Consider the following 24,601-nt stretch of genomic DNA (forward strand, 5'->3'; position numbering starts at 1 on the left):
AAATTTATCATGGTAGGTGGGGTCCACCACTTTTGTAAAGGAGTATAAATTTAAACGTGAAATATATTTGTGTTTGTGGATAAAGGAAGTATAATTTATGAGTACGGTCAGCAGCTGCCTAATTGTCCTGTCAGTGTCAGGTGGAGTTAATTAAGCAATTAAAGGAGTGAGTTAGCTTAGCTGTGGGCTTGACAAAGAGGATCAAACAGAGACATATTGGTGGTGTCTGGTGAGCCGGCTGCGTTCTTTAGGAGGGGTTGGGACCTCTCCCCTTCTCACGGAAACGGAGTGACTGATTAGTATATGATTAATTAAGTATTAGTAAAAAAATTAAAAATAAATTAATATAATTTTTTAAAGCAATTTTTATATAGGAACTTTTTGAAAAAAAACACATCGTTTGATAGTTTAGGAAGCGTGTGCGTGGAGAAAGAGGGAGGTGAGGTTAGGAACTCGAAGGAAAGATCACAGCCCTAGAGCAGTATTAAGTTGATTCACCTGGTTAATTCTAGCAGGTCAGCACGGGCTAGTGGCTTGGCTGTTCCTGTCCTAAATGGGTCGCGGCGGCAGCAGACACAACGCATGTGGCTGCACTGGAATCCAGCCTAGAAATGCACACACACGCACACACTTTGCCCTCTTTTAACAATTGCAATCTGGTATCTCTGCCTGTGTTTAGATCTAAAGTTTGGATCCAAAATTCAGTCCTTTTTTATCACATCACACATAACTTTTCAGTCACATCATCTTCAATTTTAACTAAAATGTGGAAGCCTCCATCTCTCCCTCCATCTGTAATAAATGTGGTATAAATGCTTGTCGGTTTGTACACCTGACCGTCCTTTCTCTGGGTAACTTTGGGTTCCTGCTCTTCAGTACACACTCCAATATTTGTTCAGCTTCTCTTGAGGAAGGAGGGTTCATGTTTTCGACGAAAACAGATAAATAACTGTGGAATTTTGAGGTTTCAACATGAGACAAAGTAGATTCCGAGTGCAATTTCAAGTGGTTTTCGAGTATTCAAAAGTTGAACATTAAATTTAACTAAAAATTTATCAAAATCTGATTGAAACTTGGTGAAAACCAGGGGGTCGAGTTTCGACGCTCAATCAGAAAGGTGAACCGAGAAAACATGCTTAGCTAGGATGGTCGAGATTCTCATCTAAGATTGACACTTTCCAGTACTCTCTTCATCTCATAAAAAAAACCAATCTAGTATTGGATGTGATACATTCTAGTACTATGAATTTGGATATAGCTCTCTCCAGATTTATTAATAGAGTGTGTTATATCTAATTTTAGATTCGTTTTTTCGTGTGACTAGAGTACAATATCTACCAGCTGTGTGATTACCGATCAGATGAGTGAGCCTGCCCTATATGGCGCTGCAGTTAGGAGTAATAGTACAGTTATTAAAAGAGTAAAGACATCTGCTTTCTTTCTGAAAAGGTAATGGCCTGGATGGCTGGATTCTGGAGTCTGGGCATAGCAGAATGTGTGTCACTGTATCTGCAGGCTTCTTCCCTCGCAAAGCAGAAAGTTGCAATTTGGCTTATTATTGCTACCAAAGCACACAACAGAGGATGATTTGATTTGACTCGTTCGGACCTGGGGCAATTAATCATAGTAATATTGCATTCTGCTGAAGTTAACCTGAAGGAGCCGCATATAAATGCTCATTAGCTAGGGATCTGGGTAAGTCGTTAATTGCAACGAAGTATATACAATAAATGGATAAGATTACAATTCTGGTTCATTTTTTAAGTGCCTGCTAAATCCGACAATACTACTAAACAGTGATCAGCTTTGTTAAAGATCAGGAGGCATAATCCAAGGAGAGCTTTGGGTTTCAGCAGTGCCCCGAATCATTCAGACACATCTGGATCATGTTTCATGGGGCACCCCCATCATTAAAAGCGGATCGAGAGCTAAGTAGCATAGCCTCCTAATCTCTGTCCTTTATCTTTTTCTATAAGAGTTTTTTTTTCACAGTCAAGTGATCATGTATCATTGCATTAGTAACTTTTTTTTTTTTGCTCATGTGGGAAGATTAATAGGTAACCACAGAATCATTGAATAGTTATATCAATGTAATACTCCCTCCATTTCATATTACATGTCGTTTTGACTTTGTTATTAGTCAAACAAATTAGCGACATCTACAACATCAAACCAGTTTCTTTAAATGTAACCTTGAATGTATTTTGATAATGGTTAACATGTTTGTTTGTTTAAATATTATTATATTTTTTTATAAATCTGATCAAACTTAAAAGACTAGGAAAAAATAAAAACGACTTATAATATAAAACGGATGAAGTATGATTCAATTTGAACCTGGCAATGACAAGTCGACAACTGTGATAAGTAGGAGTAGATTGTTCCTACTACTACGTATACTATTATATAGCATCCTTGTATATGTTTATGCATTGATTCGCAATTAGGAGATACCGATTTAGACAGATTTACCTGAGCAAAACCAATTATTCCATTTTGAGACAGACTTGTTGAGAAGAGCAAGCTCCAATCAAACATGCCAGCTCTGTTTTAGAAGGATTGACAGTGAGAGTTCCGCTGTTCCGATTGGCTTGTGTAGCCTTTTATGTCCCTGTCCAACATTCCCCAGATCCATGGCTGCCATTTAATTTACTTTCATTTGAAACCAATCTATGTATGCATGCATGCATGGTGGAACCCAATCTAGCAACAAAACCGAAACTTGTGTTAGTAGTGTTCAATATACAAATTTAATTTTAAAAGAACCCACAATTGTATTTGTTTTTATTTTCTTATCTTGCATGATCCACTACTCAGTCACCGTTTTTTGAAATTGCAAATCGCTATCACATGATTACATAGTTGGAGTAGTATATATTTTCTCTATTGCTGACATGATTACATAGTTGTAGTCCCAAATTTCAGCTGCATTCAGAGTCCTTAATACAAGTTGCAGCACACAAATGGGTGTATAAATTTTGAAATTTGAAGTGGTCCATGAGTTGACATAACCTCCATTATCTTGAGCTCGTCAAACTCATGCCCACGATGCGTGGTTGATTAGCTGTCTAACCTAACCTTCATTCCACGACAAACCATCATTATCTTCTATCACCCATGAAAAACTAAAATTTTAAGCCACCTCATACTTTGCATACTGAAGTCTTAATAGCAGACTAACACACATGGTAAATAAAATTCAGCACTAGTCATATCCATATAATTGATTAATTGTGACCTCATGATAGAGACAAGACCAAAAAAAAAAAAAAGAAATGCAAAACCATAATTCTCTGATTAATCATAGTATGACAAACTATATATATTTACAAGTCATGATAAAAAATTTAAAAAAATTCAGACAATACCTACCTCTGCACCAAGATCTTACTACTCATCAGATATTCTGATATGAGCAGTTGCAGAACAGAAACAATGATTTATTTTTAAGAAAAAAATAAAAAAAGAGAAGAAATCCAAGGAAACAGAAAAGGAAGCTGCAAGAAAACCGTTATAACAACAGAAGAAGAAGAAGATCACAAGGACAACAACCTCCCTCCCTTGTCTTCTCAAGTCCTTCCCTCTTCTTCTTCTCTCTCATCATGTAGAGAGAGAAAGTTTAGAGATATAGAGAGAGAGAGAGAGAGAGGAGCAGTACAAACAACTGCATGCATATCCATTTAGCAATTATTAATTGCTCCCCAACTCCAACTCATCATCTCCACCACCACCTAAACCCACAAAAAACTAAACCAGAAAACCGCTTAACCGCAAGCGCCGAGGCGGAGAGCGGAGGCAGACGCAGACGCAGCAGCCGAGCACGCGGCGACGCCCACGCCCACGCACACAGCTCGGCTTCCCGGCGGAAACCCTAGCGGGCGGGCGGGCCCCAATGGCGGAGGAGGGCGACAAGGCCACGGCGGCGGCGGAGGCGGGGGGAGGAGCCGCCGCTACCGCCGCCGCTGGTGGTGGTGGTGGGGGTGGGGGTGGTGGAGCGGAGGAGGAGAGCGTGAAGCTGTTCGTGGGGCAGGTGCCGAAGCACATGACGGAGGCGGAGCTGCTCGCCATGTTCCAGGAGGTGGCCATCGTCGACGAGGTCACCGTCATCAAGGACAAGGCCACCAAGGCCTCGCGAGGTGCGGATCCGTACGCCCCGGATCTGGGCTCGCGGGCGCTTGCTCGTGCCCCGGGGCTCGATTTGGGGGGCAATGCCTGCGGGGAATTCGAGCTCCGCGGCTGTTTGTTCCCCCCCCCCCCCCCCCCCTTTGCTTTGCTTCTTCCGCGCGTGCTTCTGTGGCGATTGTTCCGCGCAATGTCGTCGGAGGAATGAATTCGAGCGTTTTTGGCTGGATTTTCGTGTGCTTCTTGATTTTAGCCTTGATATGCTCCATTGCTGGAGCGAGATCTCGCGCCGAATTAATCTGGTTGGTGGGGGGCGTTGGTGGGGCTCTTAGCTTGAATTTTGAGTGGTATTGGTCTGAATTGCGTTTCATCAGTCGAATTTGTCCAACGCCGTTTCGAATTTCACCTTTCTGCTTTGTTTTTCAAAATGCGGTTTTATCGGAACGTTTATCGGCGTTTTTTTTTCTTTGGGTGCGTAGCTTGAATTTGTTTAGGGAGCAATGCTGTGCCGTAAATGTGCTTTCTACGAGTACAAATCAGGCCACTTATTTTCTCTTACCACCAGTAATTTTGGCACTTCTTACTCGAGCTTTGGAGCATGGAACTTAGTTTGGATCGGGCTTCAGAATATCATAAGACGAGCTTTGTTCGGACTTCTGTTTGGCTATTTTGAGCTTTGCTCGGACTTCAGAAATGCAAGATGGTCATGCATTTTTTTATATTATGCGAGATAACTAAGTTATTACGTTGTTCAATGATTTATTCTAATTTGAGCGAACTAGAAATATGATGATAGTTTGGGTTTTTACCCGATTCGGTGAATTTTCACTTCTTTATGTTAGCATTGTGTAGAGTAGTCACTTTTCAATGCTTCATAGACCCTAGAGATCGTGCTACAAATGGAAACTTGGGTGGAGCAGACATCGCTGCAAAATTAGAAGGCATATGCTGCATCCTTCTTATTTGGGACATTGACAAGCCAGATTTGCTCCGCTTGTGCTTTTCTCTTTGTCTCTGTAGCCCCATGCCACCTGATAGCCTTTCTTCTTCTTTTTTTTTCTATTTCTTCGCTATATCTGTCTGCCTCTCAGGTTGATGCTAATTTTGGATGTCATGAACTTAATGCAGGGTGCTGCTTCCTCATATGCCCCTCGAGGGAAGAGGCTGACAAGGCAGTGAACGCTTACCACAATAAGCACACACTTCCTGGGGTACGTGATCGTTGGAATATGTTACAATGCTAAAGTTGAATTCATGCTGTTTTCCTTAGTTGAATTGTTGCAAGCTGATCCCGTGTTTATGGGGTGAAAATTACATGTGATTTTGAAATTCCATAATCTGGTTGCCAAGGAACAGCATTGGAAGCTTGTGCATGTATTTGGCTGTTTGGTGGGACCAAAATGAAATCTGTAGTGGGAGTGCGGGGCACTGGTGAAATTTGACTTGGGTAGGGGGTCTAGAATTTGGAATGGTCATGCTAAATATCTGTGGTGGGTGGTCTAAAAATCACTGGACATGGATTATCCTTATTTTTCAGTCAATAAGTAACATCATTATTCTCCACAGTTCTGCTGCAAGGCTGCTGATATGCATGTATTAGTTTCTGTACGTTTTGTTTCATGGCTAGCATATTTAACGAGTAATCTGATTCAAGGATGTATATTCGGTTGGAAAACAAAAACATTACACTTACCCTCAGGCAGGGCTAAACTTCGAGCCACACCACTACGAACAAGTAGTGGGTGTGCTTGGTCTTTGACAGCAATAAAGTTGGATCTATAGGAAATTTAACATGTCAACAGCTGCATGATGGTCTATCTTACTCTCATAGTGGCACGCCTAACAAAAGTTAGATCACCAATCTGGCCATCACACTTTTGTACCCATCCTGTATGGAAATGAACTGATTGTAGCTTCAGTTTTGTAGCATACCTAACTGAGGTCCCAACTCCCAACTGACCAAACAATATGGACTGAGTGTTATGATTAGGATTTGAATAGAACTTTTGAGATAGGGACAAAATCTCAAACTAATTCTGGTGCATACTCTGGTGGACCAAATTCTTTCTTCGGAATGAAAAAGCTTCATGATTTCACTAGTTTTGGAAACTTTTAAAAAATTATGTAGGTTGATGTTACTTTCACAGTTCAGGTGTCTTCACCCAGTTAATCACAGAATAAGACTGAACATCTAATCCCACTCCCAATCAGATGAGTAATGTTGAGACGTGAAACATGGATGATGATAGAAACAAACTATAAAGTCTTGGAAGTTAGGACTTTGTCCTAATGTTGGAAAAAAGTTGGAGTGCATATGAGTGTGGTAGTTGGTAATCACTGACTTTGGGAGCCAGCAAGGCACATTTACGTGACATTTTTTTTCTATAGTGTTAATAGCTACTGTTGTGACACCTTGTTCATGAATAGCTGCCAAACATTCCCAGTTGCTTCTTTCTTTTATCTGATGACAATCTTCGTTTTCTTTCATCAATTCAGGCATCAAGTCCTTTACAAGTAAAATATGCTGATGGAGAGTTGGAGAGACTAGGTATGATTGCCCTTTACATAGAACTGTTCTTTTTGCCATTGATTTTATTGCACTCATGCTTGTACTTGCTATGATCTCCAGAACACAAGCTTTTTATTGGAATGCTTCCAAAAAATGTAACGGACACCGAATTGACTGATTTATTTTCCAAATATGGAAATATCAAGGATTTACAGATTTTAAGGGGTTCACAACAAACAAGTAAAGGTGAGATCTGGTGAATAACCTATTTTCCTAACCATTTAGAGCTAGAAGCACTGGTTGACTCTGGAACTTTACAATACCTAATGTTTTTGTTAAATTAACTGTGTTATTGCAGCTGGCTGTGCATTCCTTAAATATGAAACAAAGGAGCAAGCAGTGGCAGCTATTGAGGCTCTAAATGGGAAGCACAAAATAGAGGTTTGCCAGAAATGAGTTAGAATAGCAGAAAAATTCTTAGTGGTTATTGAAATGTACTGCAATTCACACATGAACATGATCCATAGCTCTACTTAGTCATGAGTCTGATACACATAAACAGTCAAAGCTAAAGACACTCTCTGCTATTGCATTTATTTGATACCTTGTGTCTGCATTATATTATCCAGTTACATCCCTTCTCAAACCCCACGTTATTTTTCATGAATATATTATAATCTCTTCTGATTTATTTGTTAGGGCTCTAGTGTGCCATTGGTTGTCAAATGGGCCGATACAGAAAAGGAAAGGCAGGCCCGAAAAGCACAAAAGGCTCAATTGCAATCATCTAATATGCCTAGCGCGAGTCCTATGCAACAATCTTCATTATTTGGGGCTTTACAGATGGGATATATGCCTCAATATAATGGATTTAGCTATCAGGTGACTTGTGCTTTTCTCTTAATATTTTTTTTTTACATCATACATTGTCGTATACTTAGCACAAGAACTATATTAGTCATATTCTTCTTTAAAAATATTATTTGTCACCTGAAAACATTATCAGGATATGCCCCAATAATAATTTGGTTCACGTTGTTTCATGGCCACTATTTGGTACTGCTACACACATAAATGGTGGCTCTTGCCATATTCAGTGTAAAAGGGGCATTTGTCCAAACTGCTAAAATTCTTCATCTTCGTTCTTCATTATATTGTTGGTACTTTCTCACAGAAGAAAAATTTTGTCGGTACTTCAAACCCTAGTATTGAGCTTCAAGAGAGTGCTTAAGATTTTTTTTTTTAATGCACACATATTTTGCTTGGAATAAGTTTGATTTTGTTTTCTTTTGCAGCCACCAGGGACATACGGACTTATGCAGTACCCCTTATCTCCTATGCAGAATCAAGCCACATTCCCAAACATGGTTCAACCTGTTAATCAAGGAAACTCTATACGAGGAGTCAACCCTGAACTGTCCCCTAATTCAGTTCCTAGATCATTCAACGCAATGCAGTTAAGCAGCCCTTATCCACCTGTACCTGGTGTGCAGTATGCTGGATCCTACCCTGGTGGTCTCATGAATAATCGTCCTTTCGGGAATTCGTTCAGTTCGATTAAAGTTCCAATTGTAAATGCAAATTCTCCTGCATCTTCTAGTCCCAGTAGCAATCCTGGCGGCCAAATAGAAGGTTAGACACATTCTACTTACACCTTTAGCCTTTGTGCTGGAGAAAACACCGTTTTCTTCCAAGATGTTATCTGGAAAAAGCTGCAACCTTAGCAATACATTTTCCGAGAAAAATCATGTGGCTTTTGATTCTATACCATGTACGTTATCCTGAAATGTTTATAATGTGCTTCTGTACGTGAGGAATCCAAATGCATATAAGGACATCAGAGTTCAGGAGATGAACAAAAATCTAACAAAGATATTGAAGAATGGTTAGCTACCTGATTGTGCTAACTAATACTCTCTCTTTCTGAATATATGTTTACTATCAGTGTAGCTGTCATTTTGAAGTCCATCATGTTTTAAAGACTAGTCTTCATGCTTACAGGTCCTCCAGGAGCTAATCTATTTATCTATCATATCCCACAAGATTATGGGGACCAAGACCTTTCCAATGCATTCCAGAGGTTCGGTAGAGTACTAAGTGCTAAGGTTTTTGTAGACAAAGCAACGGGTTCCAGCAAATGCTTTGGTAATCTCTCTCTCTCTCTCTCTCTCTCTCTCTCTCACACACACACACACACACACACACACATTTTGCTTATAGTCTGCTAATTGTTTTCTAACGGGTGCAGGTTTTGTAAGCTACGATTCTCCTGCTTCCGCACAGGCAGCCATTGGTGTGATGAACGGTTTCCAGTTAGGCAGTAAAAAACTCAAAGTACAACTCAAGAGAGACAACTCCAAGCACAGTAAACCCTTTTGACGAAAACTATGATGACCACGCGATCAGGTTCCTGGTACATATTTGTCAGATAATTGATCGTTGAATTGTTTGCTCTGGCCGCAGCATTGGGAGCTTCGTGTATCTTCTTTGTTCAATTCACATTCTTGAACACTGTTACGTCGTGTAATTTACTGCAGCCTAGTGGTAGAATTTGTTTCATCAGACCCTTGTACATCAGAAGTCAGATTCATTCAATTGTGGACATTTTCTCCTGACAGTGATTCCGGTTTCTCATTGACACGATTCCGGACTCACCCAAAACTATTATCTGAACCATTATTGACTTATCATGTCTAAATCCCCCATGGAAATCTGATGCTTTTGGAAAATGCTTGTCAGTGATTCATATTAAGTGGAGTAGTAATAATTTGTCAGTACTAACGTGGAGTATCATTTGACAAGATTCAGAATATGAAATTTGGTGGGGCGAGAGCTTGATGTCTGAGGCTCTGAGCAGCAGATGCAGATCAGAAATTCAGAACAAAGATAAAAGCAATGGACCCCCTGCACTCCATCGTGCAACAACTCCAGATGGCCATGCCATGGGCCCCAACACAGTGTATTCTTTCTAGCTTGTCCCAACAACAATTTTGTCCTTTCTCATGTGCAACCAGCAGCGACAGGACTACGCTGCAATTGCTTGTGCTTACCCTGAATTAACCGGTAGGGGGCGCCACAGCCGCGAAACGGCCAATGGTTTCGCAGTAAATTCATCTGAACTTTTGAAAAAGAGTTTCTCCTTTCTGGCTCGCCGCTACCAACATCAAAATGGATCGTGCTGTGTAGTTTGCCAGCTTTGGCTATGATTGTGACAGTGTACTTAATTGCGTGTGCATAACGGGTTATCTGAGTAGGGCTGTGTTTAGTTTAGTACAAAGTTTGGATTTTGGTTAAAATTAGAGATGATGTGACTGAAAAGTTGTGTGTGTATGACAGGTTGATGTGATGGAAAAGGACTGAAGTTTGGATCTAAACTTTGGATCTAAACACAGCCTAGGACGCGTTAGCTGAGTAGCTGTACGGTTATCATGCACGGCTCATTAGGCACATCTGCATTCTGCACCAAACTCACTGATTAGTCTCTACTCAGTTTGGGCATGTGAAACAGTGAAAGAGTTTGAATTACTCCGCAGTGCATCATCAGGAATTCAATCTCAAGCTATCTGCTTGAATTAAACATCACTCCTTCTGTTCCATAGTATTACATTATGGGTTTGTCCTAAATCAACCTTCCTTAAATTTAACCAAATCTATAAAAAAAAAAGAGCAACATTTTCAACACAAATATACTATCAAAATATTCAATTATGAATTTGATGTTACTACTATATACTTTTATTAACTTGAATAAACTAAAAAAATCAGCTTAGTTTAAATCTAAAACGACTTATTGTAACATGAGACGACGGAAGGAGTACCTTGGTACGAGAAAACAGTCTGGTGACTGGTGAGTACCACAAACCTGTAATAATGCTTACCGATCCCTTGGTAGCACGGCACGAAGCTCCCCTTGTCCAGGCTGGCCATGGTCTGCGACGTACGGCGTAGCCTGCACAAACGTTGTAGTTGCCGCTCTCTCCATCCCAGAAAAAAAACTAATCCTATATTTGAATCCATAATTAGGTGATTTTTTTTTTACGGAGGGAGTAGGGGATTAGGGGGCTCTTCGCCATCGACGCCGTGTGGCCATCCCGCCCCAAATGATCCTCTTTGCAAATCACTCTCCACCTAGCAACAGGTTTGGACAAGAGGCGGCGGTGAAGGTGGGGAGGTCATCTCCTCTCCGGCAAAGTTTGGAAGGGGAAATGGAAGAGATCTGATGGCCCAGATTGCTCTGGTAGTGACATAGTTGTATGGTTTGATCGCGTGTGACCTCCCTATTTGATAGGATCTAAACTCCTAAATTTAATTTCAGAAGTTGGGTTTGAACTAAAGTTATGGAGTTACTTAAACCCAATTCTCTCCCTAATTCATTTTATTATAACACTTTAGTCAGCTCACTTCATTTTTTATTTTTATATTGAAGTTGAAACTATTTGGTTAAACTTCAGCTCCAGAAAATGTGGACTTCAGTTCCGGACTTCATTATTTTTTATTAAAGCTGTGTCAAACGGGCGGCAGAAGTCCTCTGTGTTCGCATGAGCTCGATGTGAACATATTCTCTCCGCACGGAAAACGGAACGATCCATTAGCACCTGATTAATTAAGTATTAGCTATTTTTTTCAAAAATGGATTAATTTGATTTTTTTAAGCAACTTTCATATATAAACCTTTTTAAAAGATATACAATTTAGCAGTTTGAAAAGCGTGCGTGCGAAAAACAAGGGAAATGTGTTGGGAACAAGGGTTGCAAACAGAGCCAAGTCTGACCGTTACCAATATTCCGCTCCTGCGAAAATCACCTACTTTTCGATCTCTATCGAATCCCGGTGTTCGCCGGCGACGGCGACCGATGGCCTCCGCGGCGTCTCCGGGCGGCGCGTGTCCTCCTCTCCCTCGCAACTCGCATCGCGCTGTCTCGCCGCCTCTGCCGATGCGCACGACTGCCCATCTGGCAATGGTCCACCCTCCAGTCCACGCACAACACAAACTAATTGCGATGTCTGTGCTCAAATCGAACAAAATTTACAACCAATGACGTATACGTATGAGCCCCCACAAACTCGCAGCAAATCGAATAATTCTGCTTCTGCAGCAGAACAAAGCAATGTCCTACGGAATCATCCTGTCATCCAAAACGGGGCCTCGTATACACAAGTAATTAACTTTACTTTACTCGAGTAACTAATTATTTTGACACTTTGACAATCGTTCAAAAAAAAGGAAAAAGAGAATGACGACATGATATCCAATTAAGTAGTGGTCTGTGTCAAATCAAACTAATTGAACTTAACTTTGTACATCACGCTAGGTGAACACGTCGTGCCGAGCTTGCTGTTCTTGCCGCCGGCGATGATGCCGTGGTGGTAGTACGGCACGACGCCGTTCTTGGCAAAGCCAGCGGCGGCCATGGTCGGCGACGGGGTGACCTGCATGAACATGTAGTTCCCGGCGAAGAGGTCACCGACGTAGGGGCTCCCTTCCCTGAGCCGCCGCACCACCTTCGCCACCGACGCCCTCACCGCGCCGCCCACCGCCGCCGCCCTCCTCCGCAGCACCCTCGCCAGCCTCGAGATCCTCAGCCTCGGCCTCATCCTCCTCCCGCCGCCGCCGCCATCGCCGAACGACCTCCACCTCACCCTCCTCCTCCTGCCAATGCCGCCGCCGCCGCCCGCGGCGGCGGCGGTGATAGCCGCGTAGTACTGCTCCTGCAGCTGCTGCGGCACATCAGGCGGCGCCGCCGCTGGAAGCTTCTTGAGCCTGCGGTAGGAGAACCTCCTGCTCATCAGGTAAGACGACGGCATGGCGATCAGCCGATGATCACCGGAGCTGGAGAAGGAGAAGGCGAGGTATTTCAGCAGCTCGTGACGCGAGCACGCGACATTTCGCAAATGCAGATTGGCAATGTGGTTAATTATTTGCAATAATGTGGTTGAGGTTGAGACGATCGATCGATGGCGAGAGAGAGCGAGAGGAGGGTGGTGATTAAAGAGTGGGGATGTAAATATGGTTGGGCGAGTGGCAGATCGAGTCGAGAGGCGAAGATGATGCATTGAAGGCGGAGCCGGTGCGCGCTGTGGATCAGTTAGTGCGAGTACAACTCGACAGCAGTTTAACTTTGGTCGTAATCGTACTGGTACGGGCAGCGGGAGGGACTGAGGGAGGTGGGAATCTCTCTCTCTTCGGCAGAAGCGGCCGTTCAATGCCCACCGCCATGCTAGAATGCTAATGTATCACATCTCATATCATGGATTCATAAGCGAGACTGCGAGATGTCGTAAGCCGAGAATAGTTTTGACCGGATTTACTGTTGCGAATTTGAATTTCTCGAAATCTGATTTTGAATCACCTTGAAATCACGAAATTTCACGCGAAGGATTGTAAATTCTGATACTGATACAAACCGACGACTGATTCCTCAGTCCTCACTAACGACAGGTGTTCGAGCACAAGTGCCCTAAGGCCATTCACGGTGCACCTAGGTATCATTCTCCCTCATGCAGGCAGCTTAAAGATTCCCCTCCACTTAGACATAGTTCGGAGCCTCGCCAAGAATCGTTAGAATTACAGCTTTTGGGTCCACAAGAGAAAAGGTGAAGAAGGGGGAGGGAGGGGAGAAGCACCGATGCCGTCGTCCTCCCCGATCTGCTTCGGCCGAAGCTCGCTGGCCGTGCAGCCCCCCGATCCATGCCTACCGCCAAGGGAGGAGGCCGGACGGGAAGCTCCGCCCGCAGCATAGGTCGCGTCACCGCCTCCAGCCCCGACGAGGAGAGATGGAGGCGTAGAGCTCGGTGTCGCCGCCGCTCCGCCGACGCTATCGAACAATGACATCGCCGCCTTTGGCCCCGACGAGGAGAGGTGGAGGCGTGGAGCTCAGCGTGCCGCCGCTTCGCTTCATTCGCCCGGGAGAGAGAATGGTGGGGAAAGTGTGAGAGGAGAGAGAGGGAGAGATAAAAGTGAGTGGAGAGAGATAGGTAGGACCCACTCCAAGCAACATGCATTGTGAAGTATGAAGCTAATATGGTTCTTTAGCTCAGTTGGAAGCCCAGGCGTGGCATTTTCCAGGACGCACTGTGAGCAGGATTCCCCTTACCGCGTGGTAACCGTGAGACATGTCGTGGTTTTAAAAACCAAAAAGGTTACCGTGCATGGTAACCGCGATAATCGCGCGGTTTTGTAAACCCTGAGTGAGTGCCCTAATACATCAACTGTAGTCCCCAGCCTCAATGTGGTGGGCTAGGCTTGGTTCACAAATTTATTGAATTTTATCACTTGGAGTTCTGAGCTCTTCCAAACTGCTGGATCTATGTTGAATTTCAAACGAATTTTAACAAAATTCCATGAAATTCGTCATCGCGCTGGATTGCGTTTCAACCCAAAATGAGATTGCAAACGCTTGGCCAGTAACCTTGTACGGTTCAGAAGCAAACTGATCAGAAACAATCCACCAATCTGGTTCAAGAGGAAAGCCCTCAAAAAATTATGAGAAACTATAGGTTCAACAAGACAGATGCTCCAGAGCATAGTCCCAAAATAGACCTCTGAAAATTGGAGGTAGATTCTATGCCCCTCTCATATTAAAAAGAAAAAAGAAGTGGTTTTTACACTTGAAGATCCTCTTCTCAACAGCAGTAGTACATAGCAAAACCCGGGCAACAAGTGCTAGACAAGGGCCTGCCACCACCGTGGCTTTGACCTAGGCACAGCTGCTGCCCATTTGCCTTATACCCCCCCCCCCCCCCCCCCAACCCATCCATATTTACATGCACTAACAAGAAGTATAACAGCACGCCGAGGCCGTGTGGGACGCTGTATTGTGCTTGCCCGCCGGCCCGGGAGCTGATCGGCCGGCTACAGCCAGACAAGAACAGGTGGTGCCTCATCATCTTGAAACCTCCCTAATTTACATCTGTCTAGCCGCGTGTTTCTTCGTCATAGTAGGCTCATTAGAATACACACAAGAGGCACAATGTTGGCCCAATGAATGGAACGCCACAGGCTCCGAGTAGCGTTTGCTGCAACAGCAGAATGAATGGTAAAAAAAATGAAAGCTGATACATGAGGTAAACAGATTATAACTCTATAAGCATAGATTCATCAATAGCGTTTTTACTGTATTGTAAATTCATGATGCAATTGAGTAATGCACTGTTCTCAAATGATTGCATAAATCAGATACAGATATAAATCAAACATAAACTGAAAAATGAGCATGAGCCATAAAAGACATGGTAACGATTAATGTTAAAACACGACTATATAAAATTTAGCAGAGGAAATTTCTTATCCCATCCAAAATAACTTGTTTGATTTTGACTTTTCACCTTGGCGTACACTATCTAGCGTAACTGAGCTTTTCTCTTGGCTCACAAATATTTTGCCATCCAAGGCAACTATATCCCAAGGATTACAAAACTATGCTTTCTAAGATGGAGGTACTTGTTTGCCCAGAAGAAAACCTATGAATGTTTATCTCAATCAATTGTGAGCTGAACTAAAACTCCATTTAGCTGAGGTACCATCAGCAGATAGGCAAACTCAAGCCTGATCTGGACTTCACAGAAATGCAACCTCGATTCAGCAATCAGCGTAAAGATCAAACAAAATGGATTTACCGTATTAGCCTCAGGAGCAGAAACAGCAAGTAAAAAACAGAAGTCCAAATTGTCCAGCTGGATATAATTAGTACTACAAGAATCCTATAGTATTCTTTTCCGACATTCTAAAGTGAACGAATGAATTCCTCTTAGAGATAACACTCATTAGCAGTTGAGAGAATGTTAAAAAGATAAGGCAAAAAACTTACATGAATGAGGTGCAGGGGCCAGAGCCGACAATCCAGCAGGATCTCTTCTTGATGTATGTTCACTTGGAGGATGAGCATGAGCAAAAGAAACAGTGGGCAAAGGTGGTTCTGGAAGAACTGGAGGGGATGGAATAGGGGACCTACTGTGCACATTGGGATTCCGTGGTGACAGTGAGTGAGGTGGCAAAGCAACTGGTGAAGCAAAATGATGGCCATTGGCTGTAGGCTCAGGAGCTGGCATTACATGAGCTTTATTCTTTGGCTTGTCAGTACCATATGGACACCGAGATGGAGGTGGAGCTCCATATCTGGGTTCATGCACAGGGTAATGTACTGGAGCCTGAGCCGGAGCCGAATGCCTGCTGTCTTCATGACCATGGTGATGGTGATGATGGTGATGGTGACCATGATGGTGCATGGGTGCTGGACTAGGTGCTTCAGAACCACCCCCACTATGTAAAGAATGTCTAAGATAGGATGAAAGGCTTATCTGCTTCACCCTGCCAAATACGGTATGGTTCAGACCCAGGTTTCCTGAAGATGAATTAGTAATTGTTTGTGCCAACTGCTTCATCCTTGGTACAGATGGCTGGTGATTCCCAACTTCAAGAAAAATGGAGGTCTCAACAATAGTTGGAGGGTCAACCGTTGAACCATTCAAATTCGCCAACTTGATATACAGATTCTACAATGCACACAATAATATAAGTTTAAGCCAAGAATAAAAAGAAGGCAATGATACAATATACACTAATCAACTTTTTCACAACAAAATGTAAGATCCACCAATAGAAATTCATATGATGGATTAAAAATACCAGCCCCTTTCTTTACAGATAGTTCTTAGCAGACTATATCAAAAGCATCATCCGTTATTTGTATGTACATAGAATAAAATGAAAATGAAATGGACACATGTATTTATAAAGCAGAAAATGGTATAAATTCAAGTATGATGAGACTGTAGACAGATAAACAGAGACTTCCTTGGGTTGGCTATGCTAATCTTGCACCCCTTTTCCATGTGGCTTCATGAAAAATTTTAAATCAAGAGCATATCCTTAAAATCACCTGTTCAAGCACTGTGTGCTCTCTCATGCTTACGGACCTAACTTTGTGCGCGCACCCCTGAACCAAGATTGTTCAGTAGCACCAGAAATCATGAGGAAGAAATGCAGCAAAGCATGCTATGTCTACAGGATTGTGTGTGTACATCATGTCACATGAGAAAGTGCCTAAATTAAACAAATATCTAAAACTAACATATTTAAAAATGAAGGAAACTTCAAAGGAGGCGACATAAAATGAACAGAATTCATTAGTATAATCACATTACCATATAACTTAATAACTACAATGAAGGTAATATAAAATGAGTTAAGCCAGAAGGTACCACTAACCTCATAGGAATTGAGCAGTAACCCAGTTTTCATTTGATCCTTTAACTCATCGATTCTGTCTTGCACTTTGTAGATTGGGAAATTAAGAGTGAAGTTAAAAGTTGCATGAGGTTTCTGAGGAAGGAAAGCAGTTTGTGGCGGAATGATTGTAATTCCTCCTGGGAATTTAAGCACTTCAAAGGACGATGAATTTCCAAATAAGGACTCGGTTAACTGGAGTGTCGACTGCCGCACGACAAAGGACATAAAATAAGACCTAAGAATGCTCAGCCCTGTTGACGATAAAGTCAAATTCTTTGGATAAGGCACAATGCTGAAGATAACATTTGTCCAGTTTGATCCAACTAATTGTAGTGAATTTACTACCACCTGTATAGGTATTCAAACATCAGATTGTGACGTGATGAAAGAAATGTATAAATAAAAGATGTCTGCAGGCCATACAGTGGAGTTAGGAATGCCGATTTCCTCATAAATGTCCAATTCAAGCTTTGATGCATTTCCATTCAGCTCAGGAACCATCTTGTGCAGCCTAAAGCTTGCCACTATATCAGCTGGAAGAAAAAAATATCGGTTCGTAAGACACGCGTCTTAAAATAAAGTGCTTAGAAGGATTGACATGTATTGTGCAATTCTAGACTTCCAGTACTTCTACACAACAGAATAAAGAACATTATATTTGTACTGCAGAATGACCGAAATAAAGATTAAAAAGTTCTGCAAACCATTCCAAAAGTGCAATTTCAGTAAACAGTAAATGCCAAACAGGCTTTTCCACATTAGACAATTACTACCTCCGTTACAGGTTATAAGACTTTCTAGCATTGCCCACATTCATATAGATGTTAATGAATCTAGGCACACATATATGTCTAGATTCATTAACATATATATGAATATGGGCAATGCTAGAAAGTCTTATAATATGAAACGGAGGAAGTAATAAATATGGAATGGACTGCAACCTGAATTATTGGCTAGTAATTTACTACGGTTCAACTTCAGCATTTCAATAAAGCCATTGCAAACCTTTGAAAAATGCAAAAAGGGAAATGGGCACCAACACAAATATCAGTGACAGAACCTCCTACACAGATGTGCAATTCTCACAAAATAGTTGGGTCACAGCTCACCAAATTCGGTAATTGTATGGAACCACAAGCTGAGAGTGACGGAGTTGCCACTTTTAGCATTAAATTCTAACTTACTCATTGTGCAAAACAAGCACCGACACATGGCTAACGCAATACAGATCAAATACCGACATCAAATCTAGCAGAAAACAGCTATACGCGAGGAAATTTGCATGGTATCCTCTGATAGAATGGCTACGCTAAGGCTAAATTAATCCGTCTCGCATCCAAATCGAACGAAACATAAATCGCATTGACCAGGGTCGTCACAGTCAGTTCAAATTTCCGTACATCCAGATCCAAACCTCAGAAACACTGCCTACTCATGAATCCGCCACGAGCTAATCAGAAATCGAACCGCAGATTCCGCTCGTCGGGGGGGCATTGCAACCAGACGCAACGGAAACGAAACGGAATCAAAAGCGAGCAAGGCGAGAGATCTCGGCAATGCGGGGCTCTCACCATCGAAGCCGGCGCCCGGATCCGGGCCCTCTGATCCCCTCCCGCGCCGCGCGAACGGCGGGAGCCAGAACACCGCCGACAGCAGCACGGCGACGCCGAGCACGAGCGCCGCCACGCATTTCAGCCGCACCACCCCACCGACACCGCAGCAGCAGCACCACCACCACCACCCCAGTCGCCCGCTACCTCCCCTTCCTCCTCCTCCTCCTCTTCCTCCTCTTCCGCCTCCTCCGCCCCCTGCCCCATCCGGCGGGCGCTGCTGCTGGTGCTGCCCCTCGCCGACGGCCTCCTTCCCCATGCGGCGCGATCTCACCACGACGCATCCCGGCGCCAGGCAGCCGCCGCCTCCGCCTCCTTGGACGCCATTGCTTGGGGGGGGGGGGGGGCGATCCGGTTGGTGGAGCTAGGGCTGGGTGGTGGTCCTCCGCTGCTGCGGCGTCGTTGCTTAAGGAGGAGGAGATTGAGGTGGGCGAGGGAAGGTGAGAGAAAGTGAGAGGTAAACCGCACCGCACCGAGCCGAAGGTGAAACGTGAAATGAATTGGAGTGGAATTTTGGAAGGGAAGGGAGGAAGACGACGAGCAGCGCTGCGGTTGGAGTGACCTGACCTGACCTGACCTGACCACGCCGAGTAGTAGTAGTAGTAGTGGACTAGACTAGAGTTAAGTGGGTAAAGCTCACTTATTGTTGGCTCGGTTTATTAAATTAAGGTCGTTAATTTCTTTGTGGTTGTGTTGGTGTGGAATAAATTTGTAGGTTTAGCTTTTTCTTTCTCTTTTTCCTTTTTCATGGTGTTGTGATTGGTTTGTTTTATCTGGGGTTTTGGTGAGGATTGGTTTGAAGATTTTGAATTTGGAAGGGGGCAAAGTAGGGGTTGGATCTTCTATGGCCAGTGAACCTTGTGAGTGTTTGAGTGGTAGCTACCTAGAAGGTGTAGTTTTTTTTAAGTAGATAGGCAGTCTCTAAACTTGTGTATGTGTGTTATCTAAGTCCCCGAATTCTCAAGATGTATTTTTAAGTCCTTAAACTTGTCATGTGTGTTATATACTTCCTCCGTTTCACAATATAAGTTATTCTAACATTTCCCACATTCATATTGATGTTAATGAATCTAGATAGATACATATGTCGAGATTCATTAGCATCAGTATGAATGTGAAAAATGCTATAATGACTTACATTGTGAAACGGAGGGAGTAGGTCCTAATGGATTCAAACCCGCTCCATATGCTGACGTGGCATTGCTACGGAGGCACCTATATGTCAGTGAAATCCGTATGTCAAGCATATATAAAAAATAAAATTAAAAACCATATTTTCTCCTCTTAGGTAATAAAAAGATAAAAATTCTAAGGTAGAGAGGATAAACTATGTTTTTTTATTTTTTCTATGTGACTGACACGTGGGTCCGACTAACACGTAGGTGCTATCGTGGCATGCCACATCAGCGCATGGAGCGGGTTAGAGCTCGTTTGGATCTAGATGACACCTCAAGGCAAGTTTGGGACCCGAAAATGCATTTTGAAAGTTTAGGGATCTAGATGACACGCTCGCACAAGTTTAGCGACCGCTCATGCACCTCACTCTTCTTTGTTTCTTTTCAAGTCCAGGGATTTTAACATTCTTAAAATTCTAAGAGTGTATGATTTGATGGTTTATTTTTTAACATCTAGAGAAATGGTAATTTTTATTTATTTTTTGACCAGAAGATAAATAGTAACTTTAGTTGGAGTTATTTTGAAGTAGAGGGACGAACAAATACAATTAAAAAACAACACAAATACACTGTATAACAAGCATAACATTGTATTTTCATACGAAGAAGCATAAAACATATATACTTTCTCAGTCGCATAATAAGTTTATTTTTAACCTCTCCCATTTGTCTCAAATTAATTTTTTTAGTAATTATTGTATCGGAATTTGTGAAAATACGATATAAATGTATTGCAAGTAATTAAAGAGAGGAATAATTACATTGTGATTTGATAAAGTGGAGCTATTATAGTCTTTTGAGTTTTGTATTGATATATGTGAAATGGAAAAAAAATAAACATTTTCTAAAATGAAGAGAGTATATATTTTAGACAACATAGGATGGAGTTTTGTAGAGTATATTTGAAGCACCCTTCTAATTTAAGTCATATAGTTAAAACATATTGATCTGATCTCAAGTTTATTTTTACTTGTACAACATTCAATTCTGGCTCCAGGATATATAAAAATTTATACGCTTCAGATATAAATAGTTTCTTCGTACGAAACAACACGATACTAATTTCTTGCCTATAAATATATAATCGGCTAACCATTTCAATATAAATCTAGCTACGAACTATCAATGCATCATCAATGAACGCGAAAAAGAAAAGGTAAGGTGAAACATCACATTAGAGAATGTGATCCTTTTGTTCCCCATCTCGATCATTCCCGGCCTTCTCTCCGGTTCTCTCCAGTGCTGTGAGAGGGCGAGTGCTTATCCAACAATCAACAACCAAGCAGCGAACAAACGGGAGAATGTCGGAGGGACGGCGAAGGCGATATGCCTCCTCGCCACAACAAGTCCCCACAGGCGAACAGCCACAGGAGATCCCGGTTTTTGGGTGCAGCCAGCGGCGGATGGATCGGCGAGCGACCTCCGGACCAGGAGGCGAGACCCGTGACGTGGGCCCGGGCCCCACACCCCTATTCCGATCCCCTCTGGCTTTCTCGCGGAAGAGCGAGAGAGCCTCCCCTGCGCACGGTCCACTGCACCTGATCAAGACGAGTTCGTTTATGGTGCTTCCGGCTTGCCAACCTCCACTCTCTCTCATTTTCGACGCGTACTTTTTCCCAACTCACAATATACTTATAAAAATATTATATAGAAAAATCACTTTAAAAAGTCATATTAGTTTATTTATTTATGTTTTTTACTAATACTTAGGGCCTCTTTAGTTAGTAAAAAAAATTTATCCCTATATATCACATCGAATACACAGACACATAATTAGAAGTATTAAACGTAGTCTAATAAAAAAACAAATTATAAATTCCGCTAGTAAACTGACAGAATCTGCGAGATAAATTTATTAAACCTAATTAATCCGTCATTAACAAATATTTTTTGCAGTTACAGCACCGCATTGTCAAATTATGGCGCAATTAGGTTTAAAAAATTTGTCTCGCAATTTCCTGGTGAACTGTATAATTGGGTTTTTTCTATATTTAATACTCCATACTCCCTCCGTTTCGAAAAAAACAAATCTAGGACTAGATGTGATATATTATAGTACAATAAATTAGACATATCTATGTCCAGAGTTATATAGAACTAGGACGTGACAGCGTCAAAATTCCTTAATTAATCGTATGATAATCTTGCCGCTCCGTTTATTTTTTTTATGAATCATTTTTAGTTCCCAACTCATAGCAAAGAAAACAGCCTTGGGTCCATGCGGACCAGGTGCACGGAGAGATCCGTACGTGCGTCCTCGAGTCGGTCCACGTGCTTTTCCCCGTAAATTACGAAGTGTTGAACCTCTCTCGCTAGTCGCTGGCTCATGGACCCGGTGCACATGGACTCACCTTACGAGAACCCGCTGTCACTGACCGCGTGGGCCCACGTAAACGAGAGAGCACGAACTCGCCGTCGCCGACGCTATCAGCGGCCGCGTTCAAAACCGACGCGCGGCGGCGGCGGCGGCGCCGCGTGGGGGACGGGGCCCACATGGAAGCGGCGTTGGGTGGGGTTGGTCGAGGTCATCGTCGGCGGCCGCGGCGGCGGCGAGGAGAGCCAGGTGACGGTGAGGGTGGGTTAGCCACTCGCTGTCGGCGATGGAGGAGAGGAGACGCCACTTGGACTCCATCTCCGTCGCCGTCCTCCGGCTACAAGGACCATGCACCTACCCGCCGCTTGCCTCACGCGTCGTCCTTCTCCTCGCGTTTGCATCTCTCTGTCTCTCCCTCTAGAAGTTCTTGATCAGATAGACAGACAGAGGAACGAACAACTCCTGGGTGATGAAACGTCGGCATCTTTTTTTCACGGATTTTGAAAGGATGAGCTAAATTTGGGGGGGAAAGTACGGTGTTAACTTATAACATTTTGTAGTCACGCTTGATGACTGATTTAAGGCCTTGTTTAGATACAAACTATTTCTTCAAATTTCTAACTTTTCTATCACATCAAAACTTTTCTACACACACAAACTTTTAATTTTTCTATCACATCGTTCCAATTCCAACCAAACTTTCAATTTGGACGTAAACTAACCACACCCTAAGGTTCTGAATGTACAGTTGCTGTACGGTGAGGTACTGCAGCTGAATAGCTGATGAGTTTAGAGTGTAGTAGTAATTGTTATGGTTGGCGTTCTTTTCTCTTAAAGATGAAAATGAAGATAAAGATTAAATTTTTAACACAAAACGAGGTGGTATTAGCGTATGATTGATTGAGTTTTAATTATTACAAACTTAAAAATAGATTAATATGATATTTTAGAGCAACTTTCATATAGAAAATTTTCGCACGAAACACACCGTTTAACAGTTTGAAAAGCGTGCCACGAAAATTTTAATCTTTATCTAACTTTTTTTTGAAGAAAAGAACGGGACATAGCTACTTTCTTTTCATTCATTGCGCTGTCGGGTTGTACTCGCTGTTTTTGTTAAATTCCTGTGCCGTTTTCAGCTCGTAGTACTCCTGCTAATCAGGGTTAGGTGACGGATGAAACAGTGTTTACGACAATTTATTCGAAGCATGGACGAATAAATTAAATATTAAAAAATTGAGATACTTGTTTTAAAAAGGTTGTTTAAAACAACGATGAGGAAAAATTTCCCATTGTAAGTTTGGACGCCATGTCCATGATAATCTATAGTAGTACACACTACCTCAGTTACCTAAAAAGACAACCTAGTAACACATTCTAGTTAACATATAGTTGTCATAATTTGTAGTATTATGATGTGTCATATCCGATCTTAAATTTATTTTTCACGAAATCTATTTGGAGAGCGCTCTCGATTTAGCTCTGTAGTGCGATGTATCTCAGAGCCGTTTAACGGTGCACGTCATCATGATGTCTATCCACGTGGGTGTCTTTTTCCTTTCAAATAAAGTTCACGTGGGTGTCTTTTTCCTATTCGAATAAAGTTTTCTCTCAAATTACTTATCCGATCTACAATCCGATTACATCATTGTGTTCGTTACAATTAAATCTTAACAACAAGATCTTACAAGATTATGTTACGATGAAAAAAATATTTATATTTGTAAATTACTTTTATCATATATATAAGTTACTTTTAGATTTGACTAAATTACTTCTTAGACATATAAAAGTAAATTCAATAAAGTCTAAAAGTAATTTACATATATTCTAAAAGTAACTTAAAACAAAACGGAAGTAATTTTGTCACGACATTAGAAGTAAATTCATTGTAGGGATAAAATATGACTTTTTAGTTAATTGTATAATTTGTGCTGATTAATTTAATTTCTAGATAGTCATGTTTTTATATTTACAACGGATTTACTTTAAATGACATGCCAAAGTTACCTTCATTTTGTTCTAAGTTACTTCTATAATATATATATATATAAATTACTTTTAGACTTACTGAATTTACTTTTATGGTTTAAGAAGTAACTTAGTGAAATCTAAAAGTAATTTAGACATATCATAAAAGTAATTTGTGATTTTTAATCAAAATATAATCATGTGAGATCTTGTTGTAAAGATTTAATTGCAACGAACACAATGGCGTAATCGGATTATAAATCGGATGAGTAATTTAAGATAAACTTCTCTAAAAAGTAAAAATGTACATAGATATTGAGTGTACTAGTAGCTTTTTTTTGAAAGAAGTGTCTCTCTTTAGCACTATCCAGCTAGCTGAGAACGTGCCCTCAAATAATGTTTCAATAATTTGAAGGGGGTCTAAAGGGCAGAACATATTTGTAGAGCCTCCTAGGTATTGTTTGGGAAGCTTAAAATTTCGAGAAGCATCTGTTTCGTAGCTAGCTTATGAGAATTTGGAAAAACTATGAAACTCATTTTCCGAATTCTATAGCCCCATCTTCTTAGAATTTGAAAAAAAAAAACTATACTGTTTAGAATGAGCTTTTGTTTGGGACAAGATGCAGCTGTCGTAAAGCTCCCAAAAAGGGACCCTAGGACTTCAATGGA

At 41.8% G+C, this 24,601-nt stretch overlaps 3 protein-coding genes across 3 annotated transcripts; 1 reads left to right on the forward strand and 2 right to left on the reverse strand.

Annotated features, from left to right (window-relative positions):
* Positions 1 to 3,584: 3,584 nt before the first annotated feature.
* LOC127760724 (RNA-binding protein BRN1-like) lies at positions 3,585 to 9,389 on the forward strand. The gene is made up of 9 exons (XM_052285021.1): positions 3,585 to 4,136; positions 5,251 to 5,333; positions 6,619 to 6,670; positions 6,752 to 6,877; positions 6,990 to 7,072; positions 7,331 to 7,513; positions 7,927 to 8,263; positions 8,633 to 8,776; positions 8,880 to 9,389. Exons 1-9 carry the CDS (start codon positions 3,893 to 3,895, stop codon positions 9,008 to 9,010), a joined length of 1,383 nt encoding a protein of 460 aa, XP_052140981.1. The 5' UTR covers positions 3,585 to 3,892; the 3' UTR covers positions 9,011 to 9,389.
* Positions 9,390 to 11,658: 2,269 nt separating this feature from the next.
* Positions 11,659 to 12,685, reverse strand: LOC127759933 (uncharacterized). Its single transcript, XM_052284146.1, has one exon. It carries the CDS (start codon positions 12,683 to 12,685, stop codon positions 11,912 to 11,914), a length of 774 nt encoding a protein of 257 aa, XP_052140106.1. The 3' UTR covers positions 11,659 to 11,911.
* A 1,400-nt stretch (positions 12,686 to 14,085) lies between these two features.
* LOC127754792 (uncharacterized) lies at positions 14,086 to 19,024 on the reverse strand. Its single transcript, XM_052280378.1, has 5 exons — positions 18,434 to 19,024; positions 17,283 to 17,392; positions 16,839 to 17,207; positions 15,439 to 16,123; positions 14,086 to 14,647 (listed from the first exon to the last, which is right to left on the reverse strand). The coding sequence occupies exons 1-5, from the start codon at positions 18,729 to 18,731 to the stop codon at positions 14,565 to 14,567; spliced, it is 1,545 nt and encodes a 514-aa protein (XP_052136338.1). The 5' UTR covers positions 18,732 to 19,024; the 3' UTR covers positions 14,086 to 14,564.
* Positions 19,025 to 24,601: the final 5,577 nt, after the last annotated feature.

This window comes from Oryza glaberrima, chromosome 1 (genome assembly GCF_000147395.1).
Source record: "Oryza glaberrima chromosome 1, OglaRS2, whole genome shotgun sequence".
NCBI classification, from domain to species: Eukaryota; Viridiplantae; Streptophyta; class Magnoliopsida; order Poales; family Poaceae; genus Oryza; species Oryza glaberrima.

What these genes read in the sequence shown, in the direction of transcription:
- LOC127754792 (XM_052280378.1), bottom strand. Translation starts at nt 18,731, where the DNA reads ATGGGGAAGGAGGCCGTCGGCGAGGGGCAGCACCAGCAGCAGCGCCCG. An exon ending in TACTGCTCAATTCCTATGAG is followed by an intron (nt 16,124 to 16,838) that starts GTTAGTGGTACC and finishes TGTGCATTGTAG; the next exon opens with AATCTGTATATCAAGTTGGC. An exon ending in GGCCCCTGCACCTCATTCAT is followed by an intron (nt 14,648 to 15,438) that starts GTAAGTTTTTTG and finishes CTGCTGTTGCAG; the next exon opens with CAAACGCTACTCGGAGCCTG.
- LOC127760724 (XM_052285021.1), top strand. Translation starts at nt 3,893, where the DNA reads ATGGCGGAGGAGGGCGACAAGGCCACGGCGGCGGCGGAGGCGGGGGGA. An exon ending in ATAAGCACACACTTCCTGGG is followed by an intron (nt 5,334 to 6,618) that starts GTACGTGATCGT and finishes TCATCAATTCAG; the next exon opens with GCATCAAGTCCTTTACAAGT. An exon ending in TTCACAACAAACAAGTAAAG is followed by an intron (nt 6,878 to 6,989) that starts GTGAGATCTGGT and finishes GTGTTATTGCAG; the next exon opens with CTGGCTGTGCATTCCTTAAA.
- LOC127759933 (XM_052284146.1), bottom strand. Translation starts at nt 12,685, where the DNA reads ATGCATCATCTTCGCCTCTCGACTCGATCTGCCACTCGCCCAACCATA.